We start from the raw sequence: 23,745 nt of genomic DNA on the forward strand, positions 1-23,745 counted from the left end.
TAGTCTCTCTTTCTGATAGTTCACTTTTGGTGTATAAAAATGCAAATGAGCCCTAGCTGGGTTGGCTTGGCGGATGGAGCATCTGGCAGCTGACTGAAGGGTCCCAGGTTCCATTCCAGTCAAGGGCATGTACCTCGGTTGCAGGCTCCATCCCCAGCTTCGGTTGGGGATTGTGCAGGAGGCAACCAACATCAATATTTCTCTCTCTCTGTCTCTGCCTCTCCCTTCCACTCTCTCTAAAAAAGTCAATGGAAAAATATCCTTGAAAAAACAATGCAACTGATTTCTGGATATTTATTTTGTATCCTGCTACTTCACTGAATTCATTGATCAGTTCTAGTAGTTTTTGGTGGAATCTTTAGGGTTCTCTATATACAGTACCATGTTATCAGATGTAAATACTTTTTAAAACTTAGGTGAGTGTGGAGCAGTACACTTAAAATTCGTTCACTCTGCGCTTTATGCTATAAATACATTGTTTTAAAAGAAGGTTTAAAGTTCTGGCTGGTGATCACAAGAGTGTATATCCAAATGAAAAAATATTCATCCCTAAAATTTGTGCAGTCTACCATACATTATAACGCAATAAAGAAAAATACAGACATTGAAACTGCCTGCTCTGTCGAGGACTAGAAGTGGAAGCCCGCCCGCGCTGTGTTCACTGACATAGCGGACCTCCGCGTGGCCTGCGATCGGGCGCCTGCAGGGGGCGCCCGAGTCGGGGTGGGGCTATGGCTGCACAAAGACCCGCCGCTCGGGGCACCACGGTCTTCCGGCCCACGGGGGAAGGTGGTGGGCGGCCCCACGTCTCCCGCCCTGTGAGCGGCTGGGGAAACCGCCGCCTCGGGCCACGCTGCCACTCCACTCCGCGTAGGCCGTCCCTGACGTCACCGCCCCGCCTCCCGGCCTCGTGCCGCCGTCCTAGCCCCGCCCCCTTTCCCGGCTTGCCCCGCGGTGAGGTCCCTCGCCCTCGGCTTCTGCCAGTCGCCTCAAGATGGCGAACACAATGAGCTGATCCGCGCTGGTTGCCCCTGAGCCTACTGTGAGGAGGAACGGTTGGCGAGGCCTCACTGAAAGAAGAGCGTTGCACGAGCAGGAGGAGGAAGAGGAGGAAGGGGAGGAGGCGCCCCGACTGTCGGCCGCTCTCCCGCTCGCCGCCGGCCCGGCGCTTGCCCCGCCTGGGTCGGCCCCTCGGCTGCCCGCCCGCTCGCTCGTTCGCCGGCCCGCTCGCTGCGGGGCCCCGCCCCGGCCCTGCTCCGCCGCTGCCGCCTCCTGCCGCCATGAAGCTGACCGACGGCGTGCTGCGGAGCTTCCGCGTCGCCAAGGTGTTTCGTGAGAACTCGGACAAGATCAACTGCTTCGACTTCAGCCCTAACGGCGAGACGGTCATCTCCAGCAGCGACGACGACTCCATCGTGCTCTACGATTGCCAGGAGGGCAAGTGAGTGCGGCGGTTGGCCTGGGCCCCGCCCTCCCTCCCTCCCGCGGGTCGCGCCGCGGCCCGTTCCCCACTCCGACTCCGGCCTCCGGCCTGTTTTGCACTCGCTCCCGCCAGGGCCGTTTCCACTCCGAAGCCGTCCAGGAGGCCCTTTTTTTTTTTTTTTTTTGTAAGAAGTAACGGTAGTAATGCTAGTAGTAGTATTTTGTAAGTCGTCGGTCTCCTCAGAGAGCGCATCTCTTGCCCCACCCCACCTTGACCTTGACCTTTCGGCGCCGGGCCCGCCCACACCTGCCCAGCGGGTAGTTTCCGCGCCTCCTGCTCTATCTGAGGTGCGGGCCGGCTCTATCCCCAGCGCCGGGCCGCGGAGGCCGCTCCCCCGCCGGCCGCCGAGGCCGCTCTCCGTGCCCTCGCGGGGGTGACCTCGATCCGGCGCTGGCACCCCGCCCACCCGCTCGCCCTCGGCTTCCCGCGAAGGCCGCGTGGGTTGCAGTTCTTAGCGTCAGGATTTATTTTTTGTGCTTCCTTTCTTTTCTGTTCCGAGTCATGCTCACACCCCTTCGGACCCGGTGCCCACGCTTGTAGGTGAACTTTCTACCCAACATCTGAAACTTTTCCTTTTTGCCGGGCGCAAGCGAACTTGGCCGTCTCGTCCCGACCTGAATGTGGACCTCCCGTTAGAACAAAGAAAGCATCGGCTAACAATTTCGTGTTTCCTCTTACGGTTTTGTGTTTTTTTTTTTTAAACTACACTTTATGGTCCACTTGGAATTACCAAAATTCCGAGTCTAGTCTGACCATGAAATGTATACGTTGCCCCTCTGGAGACCCACCACACCTGCTTGTAAGCCCAGCATTTGTTTTTTTCCCTTTTTTCCTGGGGAGCTTGTCAGCTTCACCTCACCCCTGTAGATTTGCTTTCTTTAAGTCCTTGCTAACTTGGGAGCTCCTTTGGAGCAGAACTGGATTTAGGCTAAATTTTATTTCCCTTCAGCCACTTTCCTCAAGCAGGCTTGCAGATCTTTGCTTTTGTCAGACTTCATTGTGTTGTCTAGTTCCAGATCTTACTTTTTGAATCTTTGGGTTTTCCTCTATCTTCTCCAGCTGTTGTTGTTCTTCCTCCCCCCCCCCCCCCCTTTAAAAATACACACTGATGTCTCCTACAAACTTTCTTGTGGAACTTGTCTCTTTGTGAGTTTAGTTATCTAAAGTAATTCTGTTTCGTCCGAGCCATAGTGTTCTACCCACTTTTTCCCCACTGGGGCTATGAAAAAGTATTCTGTAATTGGCTCTGGATTTGCCTGCTGTACATGGGAGGGTGGCCTATAGTGGTGGTCTTGGGGGGAAGAGAATTTGTTAGCTGGAGTGATGCTGAGTTTTTTGAGTCAACTTAATTCATTTGGCCTTGTGACCAGGTATGTGACATTGGCCATTTCACTTCTCTGGATATTAGATGACCTCTTTAACCTATCGGACAGAGTACATGGTCCTAAGTGGTAATGTGAAGAAAAGATTTGCCACTAGTGTGGCCAAACCAACATTGGAAGAAGTCCAACGTTTTCTTGTAAGGCACAGTATCTTTTTAAAATATATATATTTTTATTGATTTCAGAGAGGAAGGGAGAGAGAGAGAAAGAGAAAGAAAGGAACATCAGTGATGGGAGAGAATCATCGATCAGCTGCCTCCTGCATGCCTCCTACAAGGGGTTGAGCCCGAAACCTGAGCATATGCCCTGACTGGGAATCAAACCATGACCCCCTGGTTCGTAGGTTGATGCTCAACCACTGAGCCATACCTGCCGGGCTAAAACAATATTCTTTATGCTCTGTGTTTTCTAGTTTACTGTTGTTGTTTTTTTAAATTTTATAATGGAGTTCATCCATTGAGTGATTTTTTTTAAACTTGAGAGAATATGAAGGATATTAACTGTGGTAGGTGATGCGAATTATTCAGAGAAGGCTTTAATATTATTTGCTCATTCTTTTTTAAAAAAAATATATTTTATTGATTTTTTTACAGAGATGAAGGGAGAGGGATAGAGAATTAGAAACATCGATGAGAGAGAAACATCGATCAGCTGCCTCCAGCACATCTCCTACTGGGGATGTGCCCGCAACCCAGGTACATGCCCTTGACCGGAATCAAACCTGGGACCTTTCAGTCCGTAGGCCGACGCTCTATCCACTGAGCCAAACCGGTTATGGCTATTTACTCATTCTTGATCACCAGAATCATCATTGGTGGAGAGAAGCTTACAAAAATATTTATGGAAAAATGTTGTTCCTGGGCTTTGTAAAGATTCTCTGAAAGAATGAAATACATTAGAATTTTTTTTTTTAAATATATTTAATTGATTTTTTACAGAGAGGAAGGGAGAGAGATAGAGAGTTAGAAACATCGATGAGAGAGAAACATCGATCAGCTGCCTCCTGCACACCTCCTACTGGGGATGTGCCCACAACCCAGGTACATGCCCTTGACCGGAATCGAACCTGGGACCTTTCAGTCCGCAGGCCGACGCTCTATCCACTGAACCAAACCGGTTTCGGCTAGAATTTTTTTTTTTAAATATATTTTTATTGATTTCAGAGAGGAAGGGAGAAGGAGAGAGAGATAGAAACATCAGTGATTAGAGAGAATCATTGATCGGCTGCCTCTTGCATGCCCCCTGATTGAGCCTGCAACCCAGGTATGTGCCCTTGACTGGAATTGAACCCGGGATCCTTCAGTCCAAAGGCCGATGCTCTGTCCACTGAGCCAAATCAGCGAGGGCTAGAATCTTGCTTTCAAACTAGAAAATCATATGTGGTAAAAGATTTCTGTAATTAAGAACAAATCTCAGGTTAGTGTTATTGATAAATTTGAGGCAAATAGGCTACTAGGTGTACCAGTTAATAATGCGGATGGAGTTACACATATGTTGATATATATGTGATTTGATATGTATGCTATTTTGTATTGACAACAAGCTTCAAAACTTCATGTGTCAAATTTGCTGAAGGTGTTAACATCATAGATATTTTTACGCCTACTAGTAAAATTGTCAAATTTCATGCCCCCAAAAAGAGCATTTGTGGGAAGTTTTAATTCATTATTTTGAAGAAAAAGTTATTGTATACTTTGGGAAGCTTATGGTGAACATGTTCCATCTCAAGATACTTGTGAACACTGGTTTAAACGCTTTAAAATTGATGATTTCGATGTGAAAGACAAAGAACGTCCCGGTCAACCGAAAAAGTTTGAAGACCAACAATTACAAGCATTATTGGATGAAGATCCATGTCAAATGCAAAAACAACTTGCAGAAAGATTAAATGTTGCTCAGCAAACAATTTCCAATTGTTTACAAGCAATGGGAAAGATTTTAAAGAAAGGAAAATGGGTGCCACATCAACTGAACGAAAGACAAATGGAAAACCGAAAAGTCATCAGTAAAATGTTGCTTCAGCAGCACCAAAGAAAGACTTTTTTACGTCAAATTGTGACTGGGGATGAGAAGTGGATTTATTTTGAGAATCCCAAATGCACAAAATCATGGGTTGATCCAGGTCACCCATCAACATCACCTGCAAGGCCAAAATTGTTTCGGAAAGAAGACAATGCTCTGCGTTTGTTGGGATCCGAAAGGTGTGGTGTATTATGGAAACCATTAATACTGATCGCTACCTACAACAAATAATCAATTTGAACCACACTTTGATCGTGAAACGACCAGAATGGGCCAGAAGACATGGCAAAGTAATTTTGCTTCATGGTAACGCACCATCACACACTTCAAAACCAGTTAAAGACATGTTAAAAGATCTTGCCTGGGAAGTATTAACTCACCCGCAGTATTCACCAGTCCTTGCTCCTTCAGATTATCACTTGTTCCTTCAGATTACCACTTGTTCCGATCGATGGCACATGCACTTTCTGAGCAGCGCTTCAAAATGTACGAAGAAGTGGAAAATTGGGTCTCTGAATGGTTTGCCTCAAAACAAGAAAAGTTCTTTTTGGGATGGTATCCACAAATTACCTGAAAGATGGGGGAAATGTGTAGCTAGCGATGGATGTTACTTTGAATAAAGCCCTTTTGATGTTTCTCTTAAAATTATCGTGTTTTCTTTGATTACAAAATCTGCCATTATTAACCGGTACACCTAGTATATATAAGTGGAACTGAAAATTTTCCTTTCACCATAGACTTTAACATTGGCTCTTTAGGCTCTACTGTGGTAGATAGACTGAAATACTGGGATAAGTAAGCTTCTCCTTTCACTGGTAGAGGCAAAGTTAACTACCTTTTGAGAGCAAGCACATGTGCACGCTCATACTCACTTGTTTACTCACTCTCTCATTGGTTACCACCATACAGTAAGTAACCCCAGTGAACAACTCTGGACAGTGGACTTGACTAGGTAGCCTCTGAGCTGAGAAGTCTTGTTTGGAAATGCGTTTTATGTAGGGAAATTCTTAATCTTACTGACATTAAAAAATAGAGACCTGGCTGTTGTTTTCAGTGGTTAATGTCAGCCCGTGAACCCAAGGGTTGTGAGTTTGATTTCTGATCAGGAGCACATACCTGGTTGTAGGTTCAATCCCCACTTCATTCAGGGCACGTGCAGGAGGCAACCAATTGATGTGAGATAGGTCTTTCTCATATTGATCTCCCTCCCTCCTTCCTTCCTCCTACTCTCTCATGGGAAAAAATATCTTCAGGTGAGGACAAACAAAAAACAAATATTGGAAGTGCAAATGATTGATTTCTTATAGCTGCCTGGGTCATCTGATTGTTTAGCATCTATGTGCCAAGATGAATTTGCATTGATGACAGGGTGAACTTTTTCATAAATTGGAACTCTCGGTAAATACTGGTACAGGATTTATGAAATTCTCCTACATCTAAATGTAGAACATTATGAAGTTTTTGGTTAATGATTTTGTTGAGTTCGGTTTCAGCTTGATCCTCAAGCTTCCATAGAGGAAGACATTTACAGAACTTCAGCGAATGGATTGGTATCCTCTGGCTTGGGAAATATGTGATTTTGCATTAAAGTAAAAAGAAAGCAACCAATGACTAGTTTTGCTAGGGAGAGTTAGGTTTGCCTTCCAAAAGGCTCAGTAAGTGCTTTGAACATGTAGGATAGGGAGAATGGGTAGGTTCTACAACAGCAGGTTATTAGGAAGGGTAAAAAGTAAGTTCTGGCCTCACTGGTTTGATGTATTTTCATGTCCCTCTTTATTATCAGGGTGACTTGTGTTTTTTTGTGTGCCTTTGTTCCCAAATAGATGTACTTTTTCTCAAAGCTAACTTTTGAATATTGTAATAAAGACTGAATTGAGCCGTCAGATTTACTTCCACTTTCGAATCTTTGCATTTGGTGTCCAGAGGTGAGAAAGGCTGTTGCACTTGATTTCATTTGTTTCTTCTCTCTTGTAAGAAATTCTGTTTCTGCTGAAACCGGTTTGGCTCAGTGGATAGAGCGTTGGCCTGCGGACCGAAGGGTCCCAGGTTCGGTTCTGGTCAAGGGCATGTACCTGGGTTGCGGGCACATCCCCAGTAGGAGATGTGCAGGAGGCAGCTGATTGATGTTTCTCTCTCATCGATGTTTCTAACTCTCTCTCTCTCCCTCCCTCTCTGTAAAAAATCAATAAAATATATTTTTTTAAAAAAAGAAATTCTGTTTCTTTCTAGTGTTAGAGATTACCAAGAATCCTCATCCTTGCCACATCATTCAAGTGCTTTTTTTTTTTGAAGATCTCAGATTTGATGATGGAGGATTTTGATTGTTTTCTTTCTCTGTCCATTTTCTTATCAGACCAAAGAGAACCCTGTACAGTAAGAAATATGGCGTGGACCTCATCAGATATACTCATGCAGCAAACACAGTCGTTTACAGCTCTAATAAAATAGACGGTAAGCAAGCCTTCTTTTTAGTAGGTCATGGTTTCCTTTGTTAAATAGTTCACGGAATCTTTGTGACTATTTCTGTTTAGGTTGTAGTTACTTTAAATATTTTCCTATGATCTTAACAGTGCTAACATTGTTATGACTGAAAAGATGCTAGAGGCAAGCTGCAAGTGCTTTTGAAATTGAGTATGAAAGATCTTCAGTTTAGAGTAGAAAGTGGAAATAGGAAGCAACAACTGGTGTTTATGGTTTGTACTTCTGGAAACTTAGAAGAATACTTTTAGAACAAATGAAAGGAAAGAATACTTGACACACAGCAAGTGGTGAACAATAGTACCTCCTCCTCAAAATTAAGAGTTTTGAGAAAAGTTTTCACAAATGCTTGAGCTATAATAGTTTATGGGATCTTAGAAGAGTTTTTAGTGTATGCCCAATCTTTTATGGTTTGTGTCAATAAAGGACAGTGTGCTGACCTTATTTTGTCTTTGATTCTGGGGACAATTTTTTTATCTGAATTTTATCCTTTTCCCTTTTTGCTTTTAAATAAAGCTAATGTCTTTGAAGAGTAAAGTTATTTTTAGAAATTAAACTTGTGAGTTTCTTTCTCTAATAAATGGTTCTGCTTTTACCTGCATTTCACCTGGATAAGTTGTTCTCAGTTGACAGATGATCTTGATAATTGAGCAATACCACTTAATTCTTTTATTATTATTTTTTACAATATATTTTATGGATTTCAGAGAGAAAGTTGGAGAGAGAGAGATAGAAATATCAATGATGAGAGAGAATCATTGATCGGCTGCCTCCTGCACGCCCCACACGAGATAAAGTCCACAACCTGTGCATGTTCCTGAACGGGAACCTAACTGTGACCTTCTGGTTCATAAGTCAGTGCTCAACCATTGAGCCACATCGACTGGGCAACACTTACTTTCATGTTAGGACTCCTTTTTAAAAAAATTCTCATGAATTTGATTGTTTCACTTTTTTTGCGGTAAGATTTTTCTAAAGTCATTCAACAGAGATTGCTTAGACTGTTATTTTGGCTCTGCCTGTCTCAGAGCTGAAGTGTTTTTTTTTTTTAATGTTTTTTTATAAGATGTTTCTGCCTGTACTTGACTTTTAGTAAGTATATTATTTCTACTTTTCATACCTGTATTTCAGAAATGGTTTTTTAAGTAAGCATGCATTTGATGCTTTTGACAAGAATATATAAAACATTAGAATCCTAAGGAAACATATCTGTGTGATTATCTGCATGACTGGTATATTTCTTCTGTTGGGGTCTTTTTCTGGGTGATTAAATGAGGATTGTCCAAATCTGGTTCAAGATGAGGCAAATGTGTGGCACTGCAGCTTTGCTGCCAGGCCTCCGCTGTGAGGATATTGCCTTTCCTGTGTCGAGTGCATCCTGAAGAGTTCCTTCAACGCTTCGTTTCCTTTTGCCTGATTCCAGGCTGAGGTAGTAGTTTGTACAGTTTGAGGGTCTATGATACCACCCGGTACAGGAGATAACTGTACAGGCCACTGCCTTGCCAGGAACAGCGCGCCAGCTACTGAGTGGGGCGGAGAGGATGGCGACGCCCTGCTCATCTCTGGGAAACCAGGTAATGGGGAGAAAGCCTTTTTCTGCTTAGGGAAGGTGAGTAGCTCCTAGTAATAGAACAAACAGGAAGACTTTGTAGTTGTTATAGGAGAACTTTAAAGATGTATTCAAGGAAAACCATGTAGAGTTCAGTTTTGTAACATACAAAGAGGACCGTTACCCTCTCCCAGGTTAAATGCCCTCTTATTAGAAAGTACTCCTGTGAACCACTGGGATGACTTGGTGCTGTTAGTGTCTTTGTTCCTGTGTTCTGTTTTCCTCCAGAATGTTCTTTCTGTACTTTTCTTTCTGCATTTTGGCATCATTTCCTATTACCCCTTTCTCAACAATTGTTCCTTATTCATAGTCTTTTTAGGGCCATCGTACCTTCTAGTTCAGCCATGGGCAAACTACGGCCCGCGGGCCGGATCCGGCCTGTTTGAAATGAATAAAACTAAAAAAAAAAAAAGACTGTACCCTATTATGTAATGATGTTTACTTTGAATTTATATTAGTTCACACAACACTCCATCCATGCTTTTCTTCCGGCCCTCCGGTCCAGTTTAAGAACCCATTGTGGCCCTCAAGTCAAAAAGTTTGCCCACCCCTGTTCTAGTTCTATTCTTCATGGCACTTCATTTCCCTTCCCAGCACCATCTTTTTTTTTTTTTTTTTTTTTTTTTAGATAGAATCATTTGGTTTTTAAGAATGTCTTATTTTACCCAAGCACAGATCTCTACGATTATTCCTTTCTTTGTTATTGTCAAAATCTCACTGTTCTGACTTCTTGGTATAGTTCATGAGTTTTATTTTGAAAATGTCTTGAGATCTTTGAAACCCAAATTTTCTCACTGCTTTTTGCCACTTTATTAGTATTTTAAACTAATTTCTCTGATGGACAAGGGACTAGTGGATAGTTGGTTAATTAGAAAAGAAGTAATAGAACTTCTCTGTCCATTTTGTTTAATTTTTATGTAAATTGTAAACACAGTTAGCATTCAGGTGAGGTTATTGCTCTAGTCTGTCAACTTAAGAATTCTGCTTTTGAATTATGTTAGATCTGTAGTGCCTTCTTTTCAGTTGTGGAAAGGAATTATTTACTATTTATTCATACCTTGCTTGAGTTATAGACAGCAATGACTTCTTTGATCTTGCCTTTTCAAGATGAAAATGCAAAGTAATTTTCTTTGAAAATAGTAGGATATCATCATGCCTTATTTGTCTTCTTACAGATACTATTCGTTACCTGTCCTTACATGACAACAAATACATCAGATACTTTCCTGGACATAGCAAAAGGTAAGACCCAAGTGTTATAGAAGTAGATAGTTCTTCTATCCCTGAGCTCTCAGTTAATAGAAGAATGAATGGAGAGATTTTATCAGTGAACTAAAGCTAGTTCCTCCCTGCTGCTTGGCCTTCCTCTTGGTCTTCTTTTGTTAATCCCCACCCAGTCAACTCTTGATTAACTGAGGTTGTGGAGGCAGGGGTAGGACTTTATACATAAATTTAAATTGTTACCGGAAAGGGGACCTGGTCCTTGGTGGTTCTGCCTAGGGCCAGCTTGTAGTGCGTAGGTTCTTCATGCAGGAAAAATTTCACAACATGAAGTCCAGGTGAATTTTAGCGGATGTTTATTAAAGCTGGGACAATGAAACAAGGACGGGCTGGGAAAATGAGCCTAGGCTGGTCTGCTTTGGCTCACTAAGAAGTCAGAGAAAAGGGGGCCTTGGGTACAGGCTCTGGGGGTTTGCCGGGGATGATCTGCCACTGCCCATTGCGGTCCTGGTTGCAAGCCTTGTGGGGTCCCTTGGAGTTCAGGAGATACATGCCTAGGGGAAAGAAGTAGGAAGGAGAACGCAGGCTGGGAACTTTGTTTTGAGGTGTTTTAAAGGCTGGGTGTTTAGGGGAAGTCTCAGGAGAGAATCTCAATAGAATATTCATCAGCTTTATCCTGATGTACCAAAATGAGGTTTTTTCTCTTCATCTGTCCTTGGTTGTGGTTGGCAAATGGCACTAATTGGATTTCTGCTGTCACCCTTCGTAGAGTGATTTAAGCTATTTACCCTGTGGTTAGGAGGAGAAGTACGAAACATTTACTCAAGTGTCCCCGGTTTAGGGAAGATAGGATATATTAGATCAGTGGTCGCCAACCGGTGGTCCTTGAGGTGTGAAAGGTTGGGGACTGCTGGTTTAAGGAAACCTTTGGAGCAGTGGTCACCAACTGTTGGTCCGCAGACCACTGCTGGTCTGTGAGGTCTGAAAGGTTGGTGACCGCTGTACTAGATGGCTGTAACTGCTTGGCATCTTGATTTTCTAGATGGTTGTAAACTGCTGTTTTAACAGTCTGATCTTAGTTTCCCTAGTCCACTTGTCCTGGTTTACTGGCCTGTCTCAAAATCACAGTTAAAATGTAATTAGGAAAAATGGTAGATTAAAGATATTCAGTGGAAACCTATGTAGTAAAAATACAGTTAGCATTTAGGAACCCCAATGAAAGGGATATCTGTATATATATATGAAGCCTCCCAGTAAGGTGGTCCCATTTCAGCAGGTTTCTGCTCTATATAAACATTCTATATGAGAACCTTAATGAGGATGCAAAAGAATAATTGTCCTTTGTTACTTTTAAAAGTCAAGAGGCTTGTTTCCTTATCCTGTTTGGTAGTGTAGGTTGCTTCTCTGTCTCCTTTGCCAATTTCCTCAGTATTTTTTTCTCTAGTTTGTCAAGTTTTGGTTGAATGTTAAACACATTTTTCCCCTTGGATGATATTTTAATCACAGGGAGTGGGTTATTTCCTCCTGCTTTCATTTGCAAATGTCCAGAAACCAAGTAAGGCTTAGAGTGGTAGAGTACCCTGACAGGCTGCACTCTGATTGGGCAGGGCATTTCTGTTACTGAAGGTAAGAGTGCCAGACAGTGAATGGCTTGTGACAAGTAGATGTTTTTGTTTGTTTGTAATCAAGTTAATGTTCACTAATGTACTGTTGTCTATAAGTGAGTTGATTGCAGTTGTTCAAAATTCTTTCCAATTTTCCCAGTTGTCCAATCTCTTGACCACCTGATTCTTATTAGTAGAAGACTTTGTTCCTCTCTTTTTGACAAAATCAAGGCCATCCAAAATAAGTTCTTTTCAAATTGTATTTCTTTCACCTAAATTCTGCTCTTCCTTCGAACTCTTTCCTTGAAAAAAGAGTAGCCTTTCTTCCTTGACAAAACCAACCTCTGTTTGCTTTCATCTGCTTAACTGGACATTTCCTTGCTGTCTACAAACTTACTTGGTCTCTTAAATCTATTTCTGGAGCCTATCACCCACTCCTTTTCACTGTCAAATATGAGTAATTTGCATACTCCTGTCTTCACCATCTAGTCCCAGAGTCATGTATGGGGTTTTTTCTAAGCTGTTTTACTTCCCGTTCCCTGCTGCCTCCAGTTAAAATTCATTGCCCTGGGCTTTTTTGGAGGTGCTCAACTTTTCAGTAAAACATTTTTTCCCCAGTTTGCAGCTGACTTTTCCCATCTCGGTTTTATTCTCTCGCTATTCTTGGCTTCTCTTTCTCCTTTTGGCTCTAAAATATATAAGGTTCTATTCTAGCCTTTCCTCCTTCTTGGTATTTAAAAAAAAATATCTCCCCTGATTTCATTCATGTCTACTCAGATGGCTTCCCAAATCAGTATTTTTAGCCCATGTCTGTCATGATTTCCAGACTCAACTTCCACCTACAGGTTTTATACACATCTGTGCAGATGTTTTTTCCATGTCCCCCACCTGACAGGTCCAACACTCCATCCATCATTGTTCTATTCCTTGAGTCATCTCCTCTCTGTCTACCTCATGTTTCTTCATGTCTGTTCCTATCGATTCTCTGGACTCAAAGCCTCTGTTGTCTCTTGACTCCCTTTCCCCTCCAGTGAGATGTTAAATCCTATTGATTCTATCTAGCTTTAATCCCCTGTGTCGCTCTCCTCCCTACTCTCTCCTTTGCTTCTGTTCTGGCTTATGTCCTGTCAGGTGAATTATTGTCAAATCCTAATTAACCTCCCCATCCCTCACCATCCTGCTTTAGCACCCTGTATTATAGTTCTGACCACAACATCCCTCAGGAAGCCTTAAAGGCTCTCCACATTTGCCTACTCCTTTCCCTTGGACTCAGGTTCTCCTTCCTCTGGCTCTGACTTTTCCCCCAGCATTATCACTCAGTTGCGGTGAATTGAACATGTGCCTCATGACTTCCTATCTTGCACCTTCTGGAAAGGTGTTTCCCATTGAAATCATGTTTACCACAGGTAATACCTCTTCCAGGAAGCCTTCCCTGGCCTTCTCTTGGAGTTGTCTGGACTAGATAGTTAAGCTTCCATAGAGTTGAGGTATTATTCCTCTTTGTGTTCCCTGTACCTCTCAGCATAAAGTTTTTTTGCCAAGATGGACTTCCTCTGAGCTATTGACCTGAATGCTGTGGCATAAAATTGCATGTCTATAAGCATTTTGCTCACTCTGTTTTAATTATCACCTTAGCATTCCCAGGAAATTTTGGCTTACAGTATATTTTAAATTTTTGAGTTGGGGAGCTAGTGTAAATGTTACATTGGAAGATACTTTTTTTTTTTAAGAAAAATTTTAAAAAAACGTAAATGGTAAGGAAAGTAAATTTTTTTCATTTTCTGTTCATGGTGTACATTTTAATTCTTTCTAGTGGAACCAAAAACCTCCTGAACCCCTTTCAGGATCATTCAAAACTTGAATTTCCTCTATGTCTAGATTTTAAAAATCTATTTACAAATGAGCTGTGCAGTTAGTTCAGTCACCTTTTTTACTTCAAGCTTTTCTTTGTCAAAATGAAACAGTACAATATGCATATTTCCTCTGTAATTTTTAAAAAGTTTTTTTATTTATTGATTTTTAGAGAGAAGAAGGGAGAGAGAGAGAGAGAAACATTGTTGTTCCACTTATTTATGCATTTATTGGTTGATTCATGTATGTGCTCTGACCAGAGATCAAACCTGCAACCTTGGTGTTTTGGGACAATGCTGTAACCAACTGAGCTACCCAGCCAGGGCTCCTCTATACCTATAGTCTTTATTTGTGATACCAGCTGCTAGATCTATGAAGTGTTTTGCAGTCAAGCTAGAATATAGAACTATTCGTCCATACACCCAGAAGAGCCACCTGAATGTCTACTTTCACAAGGGCTTTCTTCATAGGCGATATGGTAGAGTCACAGTCACTGTACAGGTCAGAGCTCACACCTCAAGAACCCCATGGTCAGGGCCATGGAATGCCCTGGGAGGCAGGTAAAGTGGTGCCACGTGTGGTCCTTCTCTGCAGGCCAGGCCCAAATGCTGGGGAAATGGAGGAGGGTGTCTCTTCAGAGCACAGAATGGCAGAGCAAGAACACCAGCAGAGAGGACAGGAGAGCTCAGGATGAGTCCTTGGAAGAAATGTTTTCTTAGTGAGCGATTCTCTTTTTAAAAAAAATTGATTTCAGAGAGGAAGGGAGAGGGGGATAGAGGTGGAAACATCAATGATGAGAGGAAAATCATCGATTAATTTCCTCCTGCACACCCCCTACTGGGGATTGGGCCTGCAACCCAGGCATCTACCCTGACTGGGAATCAAACTGTGACCTCCTGGTTCATGGGTCAATGCTCAACTATTGAGCCACCCAGCTGGACAGTGGGTAATTCTTAATGGGATAATCATAAAAAGGGACCTATATCAAAAATATAGTTGCTGGTAGCACAGGCCTGTGGCTCTGTAAGTGTAATGCCCAAATTAGCAGTCTATCACCTAGATCAGTGGGCTGAGGTCTGAGAATTCAAGTTTCTAACAAGCTCCTAGGACCTAGGTCAGTGGTTGGCAAACTGCGGCTCGCGAGCCACACACGGCTCTTTGGCCCCTTGAGTGTGGCTTTTCCACAAAATACCACGTGCAGACGCACAGGTACAGCGCGATTGAAACTTCGTGGCCCATGCGAAGTCAGTATTTTGTGGAAGAGCCACACTCAAGGGGCCAAAGAGCCGTGTGTGGCTCACGAGCCGCAGTTTGCCAACCACTGACCTAGGTCCTAGGACAGTGATGGCGAACCTATGACACGTGTCAGAGGTGACACGCGAATTCATTTTTTTGGTTGATTTTTCTTTGTTAAATGGCATTTAAATATATAAAATAAATATCAAAAATATGCAAATATCAAAAAATTTCTATATGTGACACGGCACCAGAGTTAAGTTAGGGTTTTTCAAAATGCTGACACGCCGAGCTCAAAAGGTTCACCTCACTGTCCTAGGAGCTTGTTAGAAACTTGAATTCTCAGACCTCAGTCCAGACCTGTTGGATCAGTCCTGGGAGTGACCTCAGTGATCAGTGTGAGCCCACCCTCCCAGCCATGCTGGTGCCACTTGGGTGTAGACTTTTAGTCTAGACCACAGACCACTCATTAAGTATCCCATGTAGTTCAGTACCATAAATTCACCCTTTTAAAGTAAACAGTTCGGCGGTTTTCAGTACACTTACAAAGCTGGGCAGCCATTCCACTATCTTAATTCCAGAACATTTTCATCACTCCAAAGAGAAACCTTGTACCCAGTCACATTCCCTGGCAACTACTAATCTACTTTCTGTCTCCAGCTCTTTGCCTCTTCTAGACATTTTGTATAAATAGAATCAGATAGTATGTGGCCTTTTGTGTTCGTCACTTACCATGTTTCCAAGGTTCATACATACTATATGTAACATGAATCAGTACTTCATTTTAAAAAATATATATATTTTATTGATTTCTTACGGAGAGGAAGGGAGAGGGATAGAAAGTTAGAAATACCGATGAGAGAAACATCGACAAGCTGCCTCCTGCACACTCCCTACTGGGGATGTGCCTGCAACCAAGGTACATGCCCTTGACCGGAATCGAACCTGGGACCCTTCAGTCCGCAGGCCAACGCTCTATCCACTGAGCCAAACCAGTTAGGGCAGTACTTCATTTTTTAATGCTGAATAATATTCCATTGTATGGATACATACCACATTTTGCTTATCCATTCATTAGTTGATGGACATTTGGGTTTCCAGTTTTGGACTATTATGAATAATGCTGCTGTGAGCATACATGTACTTTCTTTGTGTGGACATTTTCATTTTTCTTGTAATTTCTGGGTCATAGCAACTCTTGTTTTTTGAGGAAGTATAAACTTTTCCCAAAGGAACTGTGCCATTTTACATTCCCACCAGCAATGTATGAAGATTCCAACTTCTCCACATCCTCACCATCATTTGTTATCTTTCTCTTTTTTTCCATTATCTCTCTTTTAGATTATAGTTATGCTGGTGGTTGTGAAGTGGTATTTCATTGTGTTTTGATTTGCATTGGAATCATACATTTTTATGCTACAGCTTTAAGTTGCTTTTTTAATTATATTAGTTGGCTTTTGATTATCCAGATTGCTTGTGTAGTGTGTTCCTTAAAATGGCAGTTTGGGGAGAACAGGTTTTCCAGGTGTACCGGTTAATAATGCGGGTTTTTTTCAATAGATGGAGTTACACATATGTTGATATATATACGATTTGATATGTATGCCATTTTGTTGTATTGACTTCAAGCTTCAAAACTTCATGTGTCAAATTCGCTGAAGGTGTTAACATCATAGATATTTTTACGCTTAAAAATGTCAAATTTCATGCCAAAAAAAGCATTTGTGGGAAGTTTTAATTCATCACTTTATTTTGAAGAAAAAGTGATCGTATATTTCAGGAAGCTTATAAAGGTGAACATGTTCCATCTCAAGATACTTGTGAACACTGGTTTAAACGCTTTAAAATTGATGATTTCGATGTGAAAGACAAAGAACGTCCAGGTCAACCGAAAAAGTTTGAAGACCAACAATTACAAGCATTATTGGATGAAGATCCATGTCAAATGCAAAAACAACTTGCAGAAAGATTAAATGTTGCTCAGCAAACAATTTCCAATTGTTTACAAGCAATGGGAAAGATTTTAAAGAAAGGAAAATGGGTGCCACATCAACTGAACGAAAGACAAATGGAAAACCGAAAAGTCATCAGTAAGATGTTGCTTCAACAGCACGAAAGAAAGACTTTTTTGCATTGAATTGTGACTGGCGATGAAAAGTGAATTTATTTTGAGAATCCCAAATGCACAAAATCATGGGTTGATCCAGGTTAACCATCAACATCACCTGCAAGGCCAAAATTGTTTCAGAAAGAAGACAATGCTCTGCATTTGGTGGGATCCAGAAGGTGTGGTGTATTATGAGCTTCTAAAACAGGTGAAACCATTAAAACTGATTGCTACCAACAATAAATAATCAATTTGAATCACGCTTTGATCGTGACCAGAATGTGCCCGAAGACATGGCAGAGTAATTTTGCTTCATGATAACGCACCATCACACACTTCAAAACCAGTTAAAGACATGTTAAAAGATCTTGCCTGGGAAGTATTAACCCACCCGCAGTATTCACCAGTCCTTGCTCCTTCAGATTATCACTTGTTCCTTCAGATTACCACTTGTTCCGATCGATGGCACATGCACTTTCTGAGCAGCGCTTCAAAATGTACGAAGTGGAAAATTGGGTCTCTGAATGGTTTGCCTCAAAACAAGAAAAGTTCTTTTTGGGATGGTATCCACAAGTTACCTGAAAGATAAAAGGGAAATGTGTAGCTAGTGATGGACATGACTTTGAATAAAGCACTTTTTGATATTTCTCTTGAAATTATCGTGTTTTCTTTGATTATGGAATACGTCATTATTAACCGGTACACCTAGTATATATGTAAGCCGGTAGAGTGGTTTAAGGTTCGCATCCAGTTTTTGTAAGTATTTTGCTTCAACTCTTATTTATCTCAATGCATTTCAGGGTGGTGGCCTTGTCCATGTCACCTGTGGATGACACTTTCATTTCTGGGTCTCTTGATAAGACCATTCGACTCTGGGATCTCCGGTCTCCTAACTGCCAGGTAATGGTACCTCACAGTTACACTTTGAGTGTTATGTATGGTAGGCACTGTCATCAACTCTCCCTCTCAAGGAAAGGGGGAAAGCATTGGTTCTATTCTGGGATCCCAGAGTCTTTTTAAAAACTTTGGAGAAAATCTGATTTTCTGGTAGGTAGCTGGTAATTAAGCAAATTATGCTCTGTGGCTTATTGCTTTAAAAATGTTTTCCTGGAGCCTGTTAGCCTCAGATTTGTTATTTGGATTTAGTGGCTATAAAATACAGTTAAGGTTGATCTGAAATCAGTTGTATGGAGACCTGTTTTTTTTTTTTTATAAAAGCTTCATTTCAGTTTTACTTTTCCACTTCTGTAGGTAGGCTGGTATCTATTTGTGTCTCTTAGTTTTCTTTGGGAAAAGTAAATTTTATAGTGATAGGACCCTAGGTTCATTAACTTTTTTTTCTTATTTCTGTTTTCTTAGGGCCTCATGCATCTACAGGGCAAGCCAGTTTGTTCTTTTGATCCAGAAGGGTTAATTTTTGCTGCCGGTGTCAATTCTGAAATGGTCAAACTCTATGACCTTCGCTCTTTTGATAAGGTAAATCCTTAAGCTCTCTTGATATTGTGGAAGTTTTGATGGGTGAGATGGACATTTTAAGAACTTTTTAAAAAACATATATTTTTATTGATTTCAGAGAGGAAAAGAGAGGGAGAAATAGAAACATCAATGATGAGAGAAAATCATTGATCTGCTGCCTTTGTCCCCTACGGGGGATCGAGCCTGCAACCCCGAGTTGGACCCAAGACCCTTTAGTTTGCAGGCTGATGCTCTAACCACTGAGCCAAACCAGCTAGGGCTTTAAGAACCTTTTCTATGATAGAGAGGTATATGGTAGATATTGGAGAGTGTCATAGCAGCAGTTCATCCTTTGCTTTCCCTTGTCAAAAAGGAATCCAAAGGGGATAGAATAAGAGCTCAGGCAGAAGGAATTATTGATGTGAATTGGGGCTGCTGCTTTTATCTTTTGCAGGGGCCATTTGCAACATTTAAGATGCAGTATGATCGGACTTGTGAGTGGACAGGACTTAAGTTCAGCAACGATGGCAAACTCATCCTCATCTCCACCAATGGCAGCTTCATTCGTCTCATTGATGCATTTAAGGGAGTGGTGATGCACACGTTTGGGGTGAGCTGACATAGCTGTTTCCATGTTCCTATCTCCTGGGTTGAGAGTTGTGTTCACTGGTTAGTGGAGACAAACAGCTATCCTTGACTCACTGATTGAGGCACGGGCTTACATTTTGTTCCTATATATGAACTTACTTCCCTTGGATTCTGAGACATTCACTTCTCACCCAGTGACCCAAGTTTAGTGTTTAGATGTCATATAATTCGTGACCATAAACGTTTTCTTGCCCTCTTGAATCTGGAGCTAGAGTAGGCGGTGAATGGTAAAGGGTGGGGCCACGTTTGGAAACTTGGTGCCGTTGTGCATGAGAAGAGGGTTTCACAGAAAGGAAGGTGATGAGTCTGCTGGGTCAGTGTTTCTAAGCAGTTATTTTTTTGTTAATGGCACTTTGGCCAGAGAACTGTTCTGTTTTTTTAGGGTTATGCCAACAGCAAAGCTGTCACACTGGAGGCCTCATTTACTCCGGATTCCCAGTTTATTATGATCGGTAAGTGCTCTTTATACCCTTTGGGGGTTATTTTTTTAATACTGAGGTTTTGTTTCTATTATTTTTGTTAATTTTAACTAATTAAGGTAATATTTGTTATCCTTTTGTTAAGATGTTCTCAGATTTCTGTGTATCACTGTATGCCAAAGGTATAGTGTCTTTAAACTATTCTGACTTTGCAGTTCTTTACTGGGAACTGGCATTAATGTTGGTCTTTCCTGGACTAGCATTAGAGTTAAACTCTACAAGCACCATCTTTTTTTTTTTTTTTCCACATTTTTTTTTCTTTTTATTTTTATTTTTATTATTATTAGTTAAGGTATTACAAATGTGTCCTCATCCCCCCCATTAACCCCCAACCTCCCCCCCGCACACAAACTCATGCTCCCATCCCCCTGTTGTCCATGTCCATTGGTTTGGCTTATATACATGTATACAAGTCCTTCGGTTGATCTCTTCCCCTTACCCCCGCCCTCCCCTACTTTCCTTCTGGGGATTGATAGCCTGATCGCTGTTTCTCAGTCTTTGGGTCTGTCCCTTTTCATCAGTCTGTGTTATTCTCTCTAATCCACAAATGAGTGAGATCATGTGGTATTTAAGCACCATCTTATTAGTAATACTAATTTTCTGATATAATCCTGCTTTCAATCATTTTTAAAGTATATTTTTTATTGTTGATAGTTTTATAGATATCTCCCATTTTCCCCCCTTGACCTCCCTCCTCCCTGCCCTACCCCCCCCCCCCCCCCCCCAGGTCTTCACTATCCTATTGTCCTATTGCCTGTGTCCATGGGCTATACATACAAGTATATGAGTTCTTTGGTTTATCTCTTCTCATCCCCCCATTTCAGTTATCTTAATGGATAGGTGTTGGTGGTGTAATGATATTTAGCCTCCATTTAAAAAAAATGTTTTTATTGATTTTAGGGAGAGGAAGGGAGAGGGAGAAACATCAACATTGATCGGCTGCCTCCTGCATGCCTCTATTGGGGATCGAGCCAACAACCCAGGCATGTGCCCTGACAGTGACCTTGGTGCATGGGTTGATTGATGCTCAACCATTGTGCCATACCAGCTGGATTTAAATACCAGCCCCCATTTTTAATGAGAAAACTGAAGTCAGAGGGGAAGTTATTTGCTTAGGAACAAATAACTAGGATCAAGATTAATTCCCAGAGTGTCCTTTCTTCACCGCTTCTCCTCCCTCTCAATTTCTGCTGAGGGCTGGGTCCTGAAACATGACTTCTTTCTACATGCCAATCTATGTCTCTTTCCCACTTCCCTTTTTATTGTGCTTTGAGCTGTTGTGTGTTCCTTGATCATTCTATTCAGGTTCAGAGGATGGCAAGATCCATGTCTGGAATGGAGAGAGCGGTATAAAAGTAGCTGTGTTGGATGGCAAACATACAGGCCCCATTACCTGTTTGCAGTTCAACCCCAAGTTCATGACCTTTGCCAGCGCATGTTCCAACATGGTATGTGAACAATGGGAGATGTCCTTCAGTTGGGTTGTGGGTGTTTCAATGAGCACAGCAAACTGTGTTCTAAATAGGTTCATTACAAGCACCCAAGTTTGTTTCTCAGCTGTTGTTTCCATGTTTCACCTCTTACTCTCTGATCTCTGGTTGGGCTGGCCTTTCATTTTTACTCTTCTTTCTATGATCTGGGATCACCTGTGAACTCCCTGGAGATCTTAAGCCAGTTTTAGCTCTGGCTCCTGGTTTTATGCCCAAACTATCTGGGCTATGCTTTGACAGCTTTTTGTCTTCTTAAAATACTTTGAACAAGCCTTTTGTGGTTGTAACCTATAAGTTTTCCGTTTTTCTCAGTTTATCGCTGAATTCCTCAGAAATTCTTACAGTTGATCATAACTCACCACTTAGAAAATTTTCTCCAGGCTGTGTCTCTTCCTAGATAACACTGGCAGAACAAAGCATCATGAGTCTCAGCCACCAGTTTCCCCTTGGCATCTTCTAAACCTACCTGGATATTTGGAAGATGAGGCACTTACCCAGAACACATTACCTTCCTGGCCCTCCCCCCCACCCCTCCTCCTAAGAAAACCTAAAAAAAAAAGCATCAAAACCATCCAGTCCAATCCTCATTTTTTTACAGATCAGGCAGGTAGGGCCTTTCAATGAGGGTCACTTGTACATTAGTATGAGGCTAGGTTACCCAGATGCCTACCTCCTGGTCAGCACTCCTTTTTATCCTTACCACTGGGCCACTGTGGTAAGGATGAAAAGGGTAGCAGTATTGGAGGGAAACAGAACCATGTAAAGTGGAGTGTTTCTCCATAGATTGCTAGAGTCGGTTGTTTGGGAGAGAAGGCCACCAGCCATAAGGGTTGGACAGCTTGACGCTGTGGGAAGGGGTAAAAGAACCCTTAGTAGTTAAGAGAGCGACTTGGCTTTTTAAAGTTGACTTATGTTCTTTTTCCAGGCCTTCTGGTTGCCCACCATTGATGACTGATCCTGATGCTGTTTGGCTATTTCTGTACAGTGAGTGTGGCCAGCAGGAAAAAACTCAGAGGGACTGATTTAATATTGGGACTGGATCATTTGACTGGGCTGGAGAGCATCTTTCCACATGGCCTTCCCATGGATGTGCTGTACATCTGCTCAAAAGAAAAAAAGTACTTTGCCAAGCTTCTTCAAAAGGACTCTTGGTGGGGCAGATTCAATTGGGACTCAGATTTTCTAGCTGTCCACTGCACCAAGCTCCTCCAGAGGATGACCAGACTCATGATTAGGGTATAGTGGGGCCCTTAAGGCGCCTTCAATTTTGAATGTATTTGCTGCTGAGGAGCTGGTGAAGTTATTAATTCTGCACATCCCCTCTCTTACCCCCATAAATGCATGGGAAGCCACAGTTCTGGTTTGGAGATGCTAGAGCAGCTCAGTGCCCCTTGCCCTCACCTTGCATGTCTTATTACTGGGTCTCCCTGTGTCATTGTGGTATAATCCACAACCATATGTTACTTAGGTGCCAAACATTTACAGAAATAAGTCTTCATATATCTTAGGGTCAGAAAGGGACAGATACAGAAAGACCTTGTTTGCTAGGAAGAGTCAAGTTATAGTCATTTGAAGGTGGGTGACCTAGACATGCCTCAGGCTCTGGGTTTTAGGTGGGAAAAGACCCAAGAACCTGAAAGGGAGGAAGGGGTAGCAGATGAGTTCCTAGGACTGGGAGGTATAGCAGTAGCCTAGTGTGGTCCCTTCTCATCAAGACAAACCGATGGTCCTCCTGGGTGCCTACCCAGTGTGGTTGTGTACAAAAGCAAGGGAGTCTATTTTTGTACATGAGATACATCACACTTTCCTGTGGGACCAGTATTGTTGAGTGAGTTTGAGTTGTTTACACTGATGCCTTCCCTGCCCACCACAAATTGTGTACATAGTCTTCTGATGATACCATCCCTTCCCAGCTCTTAACCATGAGCTGGCTCCAGGCCTGTGTTATATGTTATATTAGCCTTTTTATATATGATCTTGGGTTTCTGTTGTTTGTATTTTAGCACAGTGTGTACACCTTCATTTAAATATATCTGTGTATGTGCATACATATATATGTATACTAGAGGCCCAGTGCATGACATTTGTGCACTGGGGTGGGGGTCCCTCAGCCTGGCCTGCACCCTCTCGCAGTCCAGGACCCCTTGGGGGATATCCGCCTGCCGGCTTAGGCCCGCTCCCTGTGCAGAGAGCGGGCCTAAGCCAGTAAGCGGATATCCCCCAAGGGGTCCTTAGTGCTGCTACGGAGGCGGGAGAGAGACTCCCGCTGCCGCCGCTATGCTCACCAGCCGTGAGGCCAGCTTCTTGCTGAGCGGTGCTCCCCCTGTGGGAGTGTACTGACCACCAGGGGGCAGCCCCTGTTTTGAGCATCTGCCCCCTGGTGGTCAGTGCATGTAATAGTGACTGGTCGTTTCATCTTTCAGTCGATTTGCATATTAGGGTTTTATTATATAGGATAGGGTGTATGTATGCATATATATATAAAATACTTGTTGTTTCTTGGAGTTTAGCCGAAGAACAGCCTGGGGGAAAGACTGCATCCTTGCTAATAGTGTTTTCCACAAGTGTTTGTGAGTCTTCCCTATTACATTTTCCCTTAGGTGACTTTACGGAGCAAAGCTCCAAGTGTTTGCTATTCCCATGGCAGCTAATTGAGGGTCTTGGGACGACTCCCTTGTGT

At 42.4% G+C, this 23,745-nt stretch overlaps 1 protein-coding gene across 1 annotated transcript; it reads left to right on the top strand.

Annotated features, from left to right (window-relative positions):
- The first annotated feature begins 972 nt into the window (after nucleotides 1–972).
- WDR82 (WD repeat domain 82) lies at nucleotides 973–22,419 on the top strand. The gene is made up of 9 exons (XM_081106151.1): nucleotides 973–1,441; nucleotides 7,241–7,338; nucleotides 10,150–10,216; nucleotides 17,794–17,893; nucleotides 18,353–18,469; nucleotides 18,903–19,058; nucleotides 19,479–19,548; nucleotides 20,881–21,023; nucleotides 21,991–22,419. The coding sequence occupies exons 1-9, from the start codon at nucleotides 1,281–1,283 to the stop codon at nucleotides 22,018–22,020; spliced, it is 942 nt and encodes a 313-aa protein (XP_080962277.1). The 5' UTR covers nucleotides 973–1,280; the 3' UTR covers nucleotides 22,021–22,419.
- The last annotated feature ends 1,326 nt before the right edge of the window (nucleotides 22,420–23,745 follow it).

Source organism: Myotis nattereri, assembly GCF_964212035.1.
Source record: "Myotis nattereri genome assembly, chromosome: 14".
NCBI classification, from domain to species: domain Eukaryota; kingdom Metazoa; phylum Chordata; class Mammalia; order Chiroptera; family Vespertilionidae; genus Myotis; species Myotis nattereri.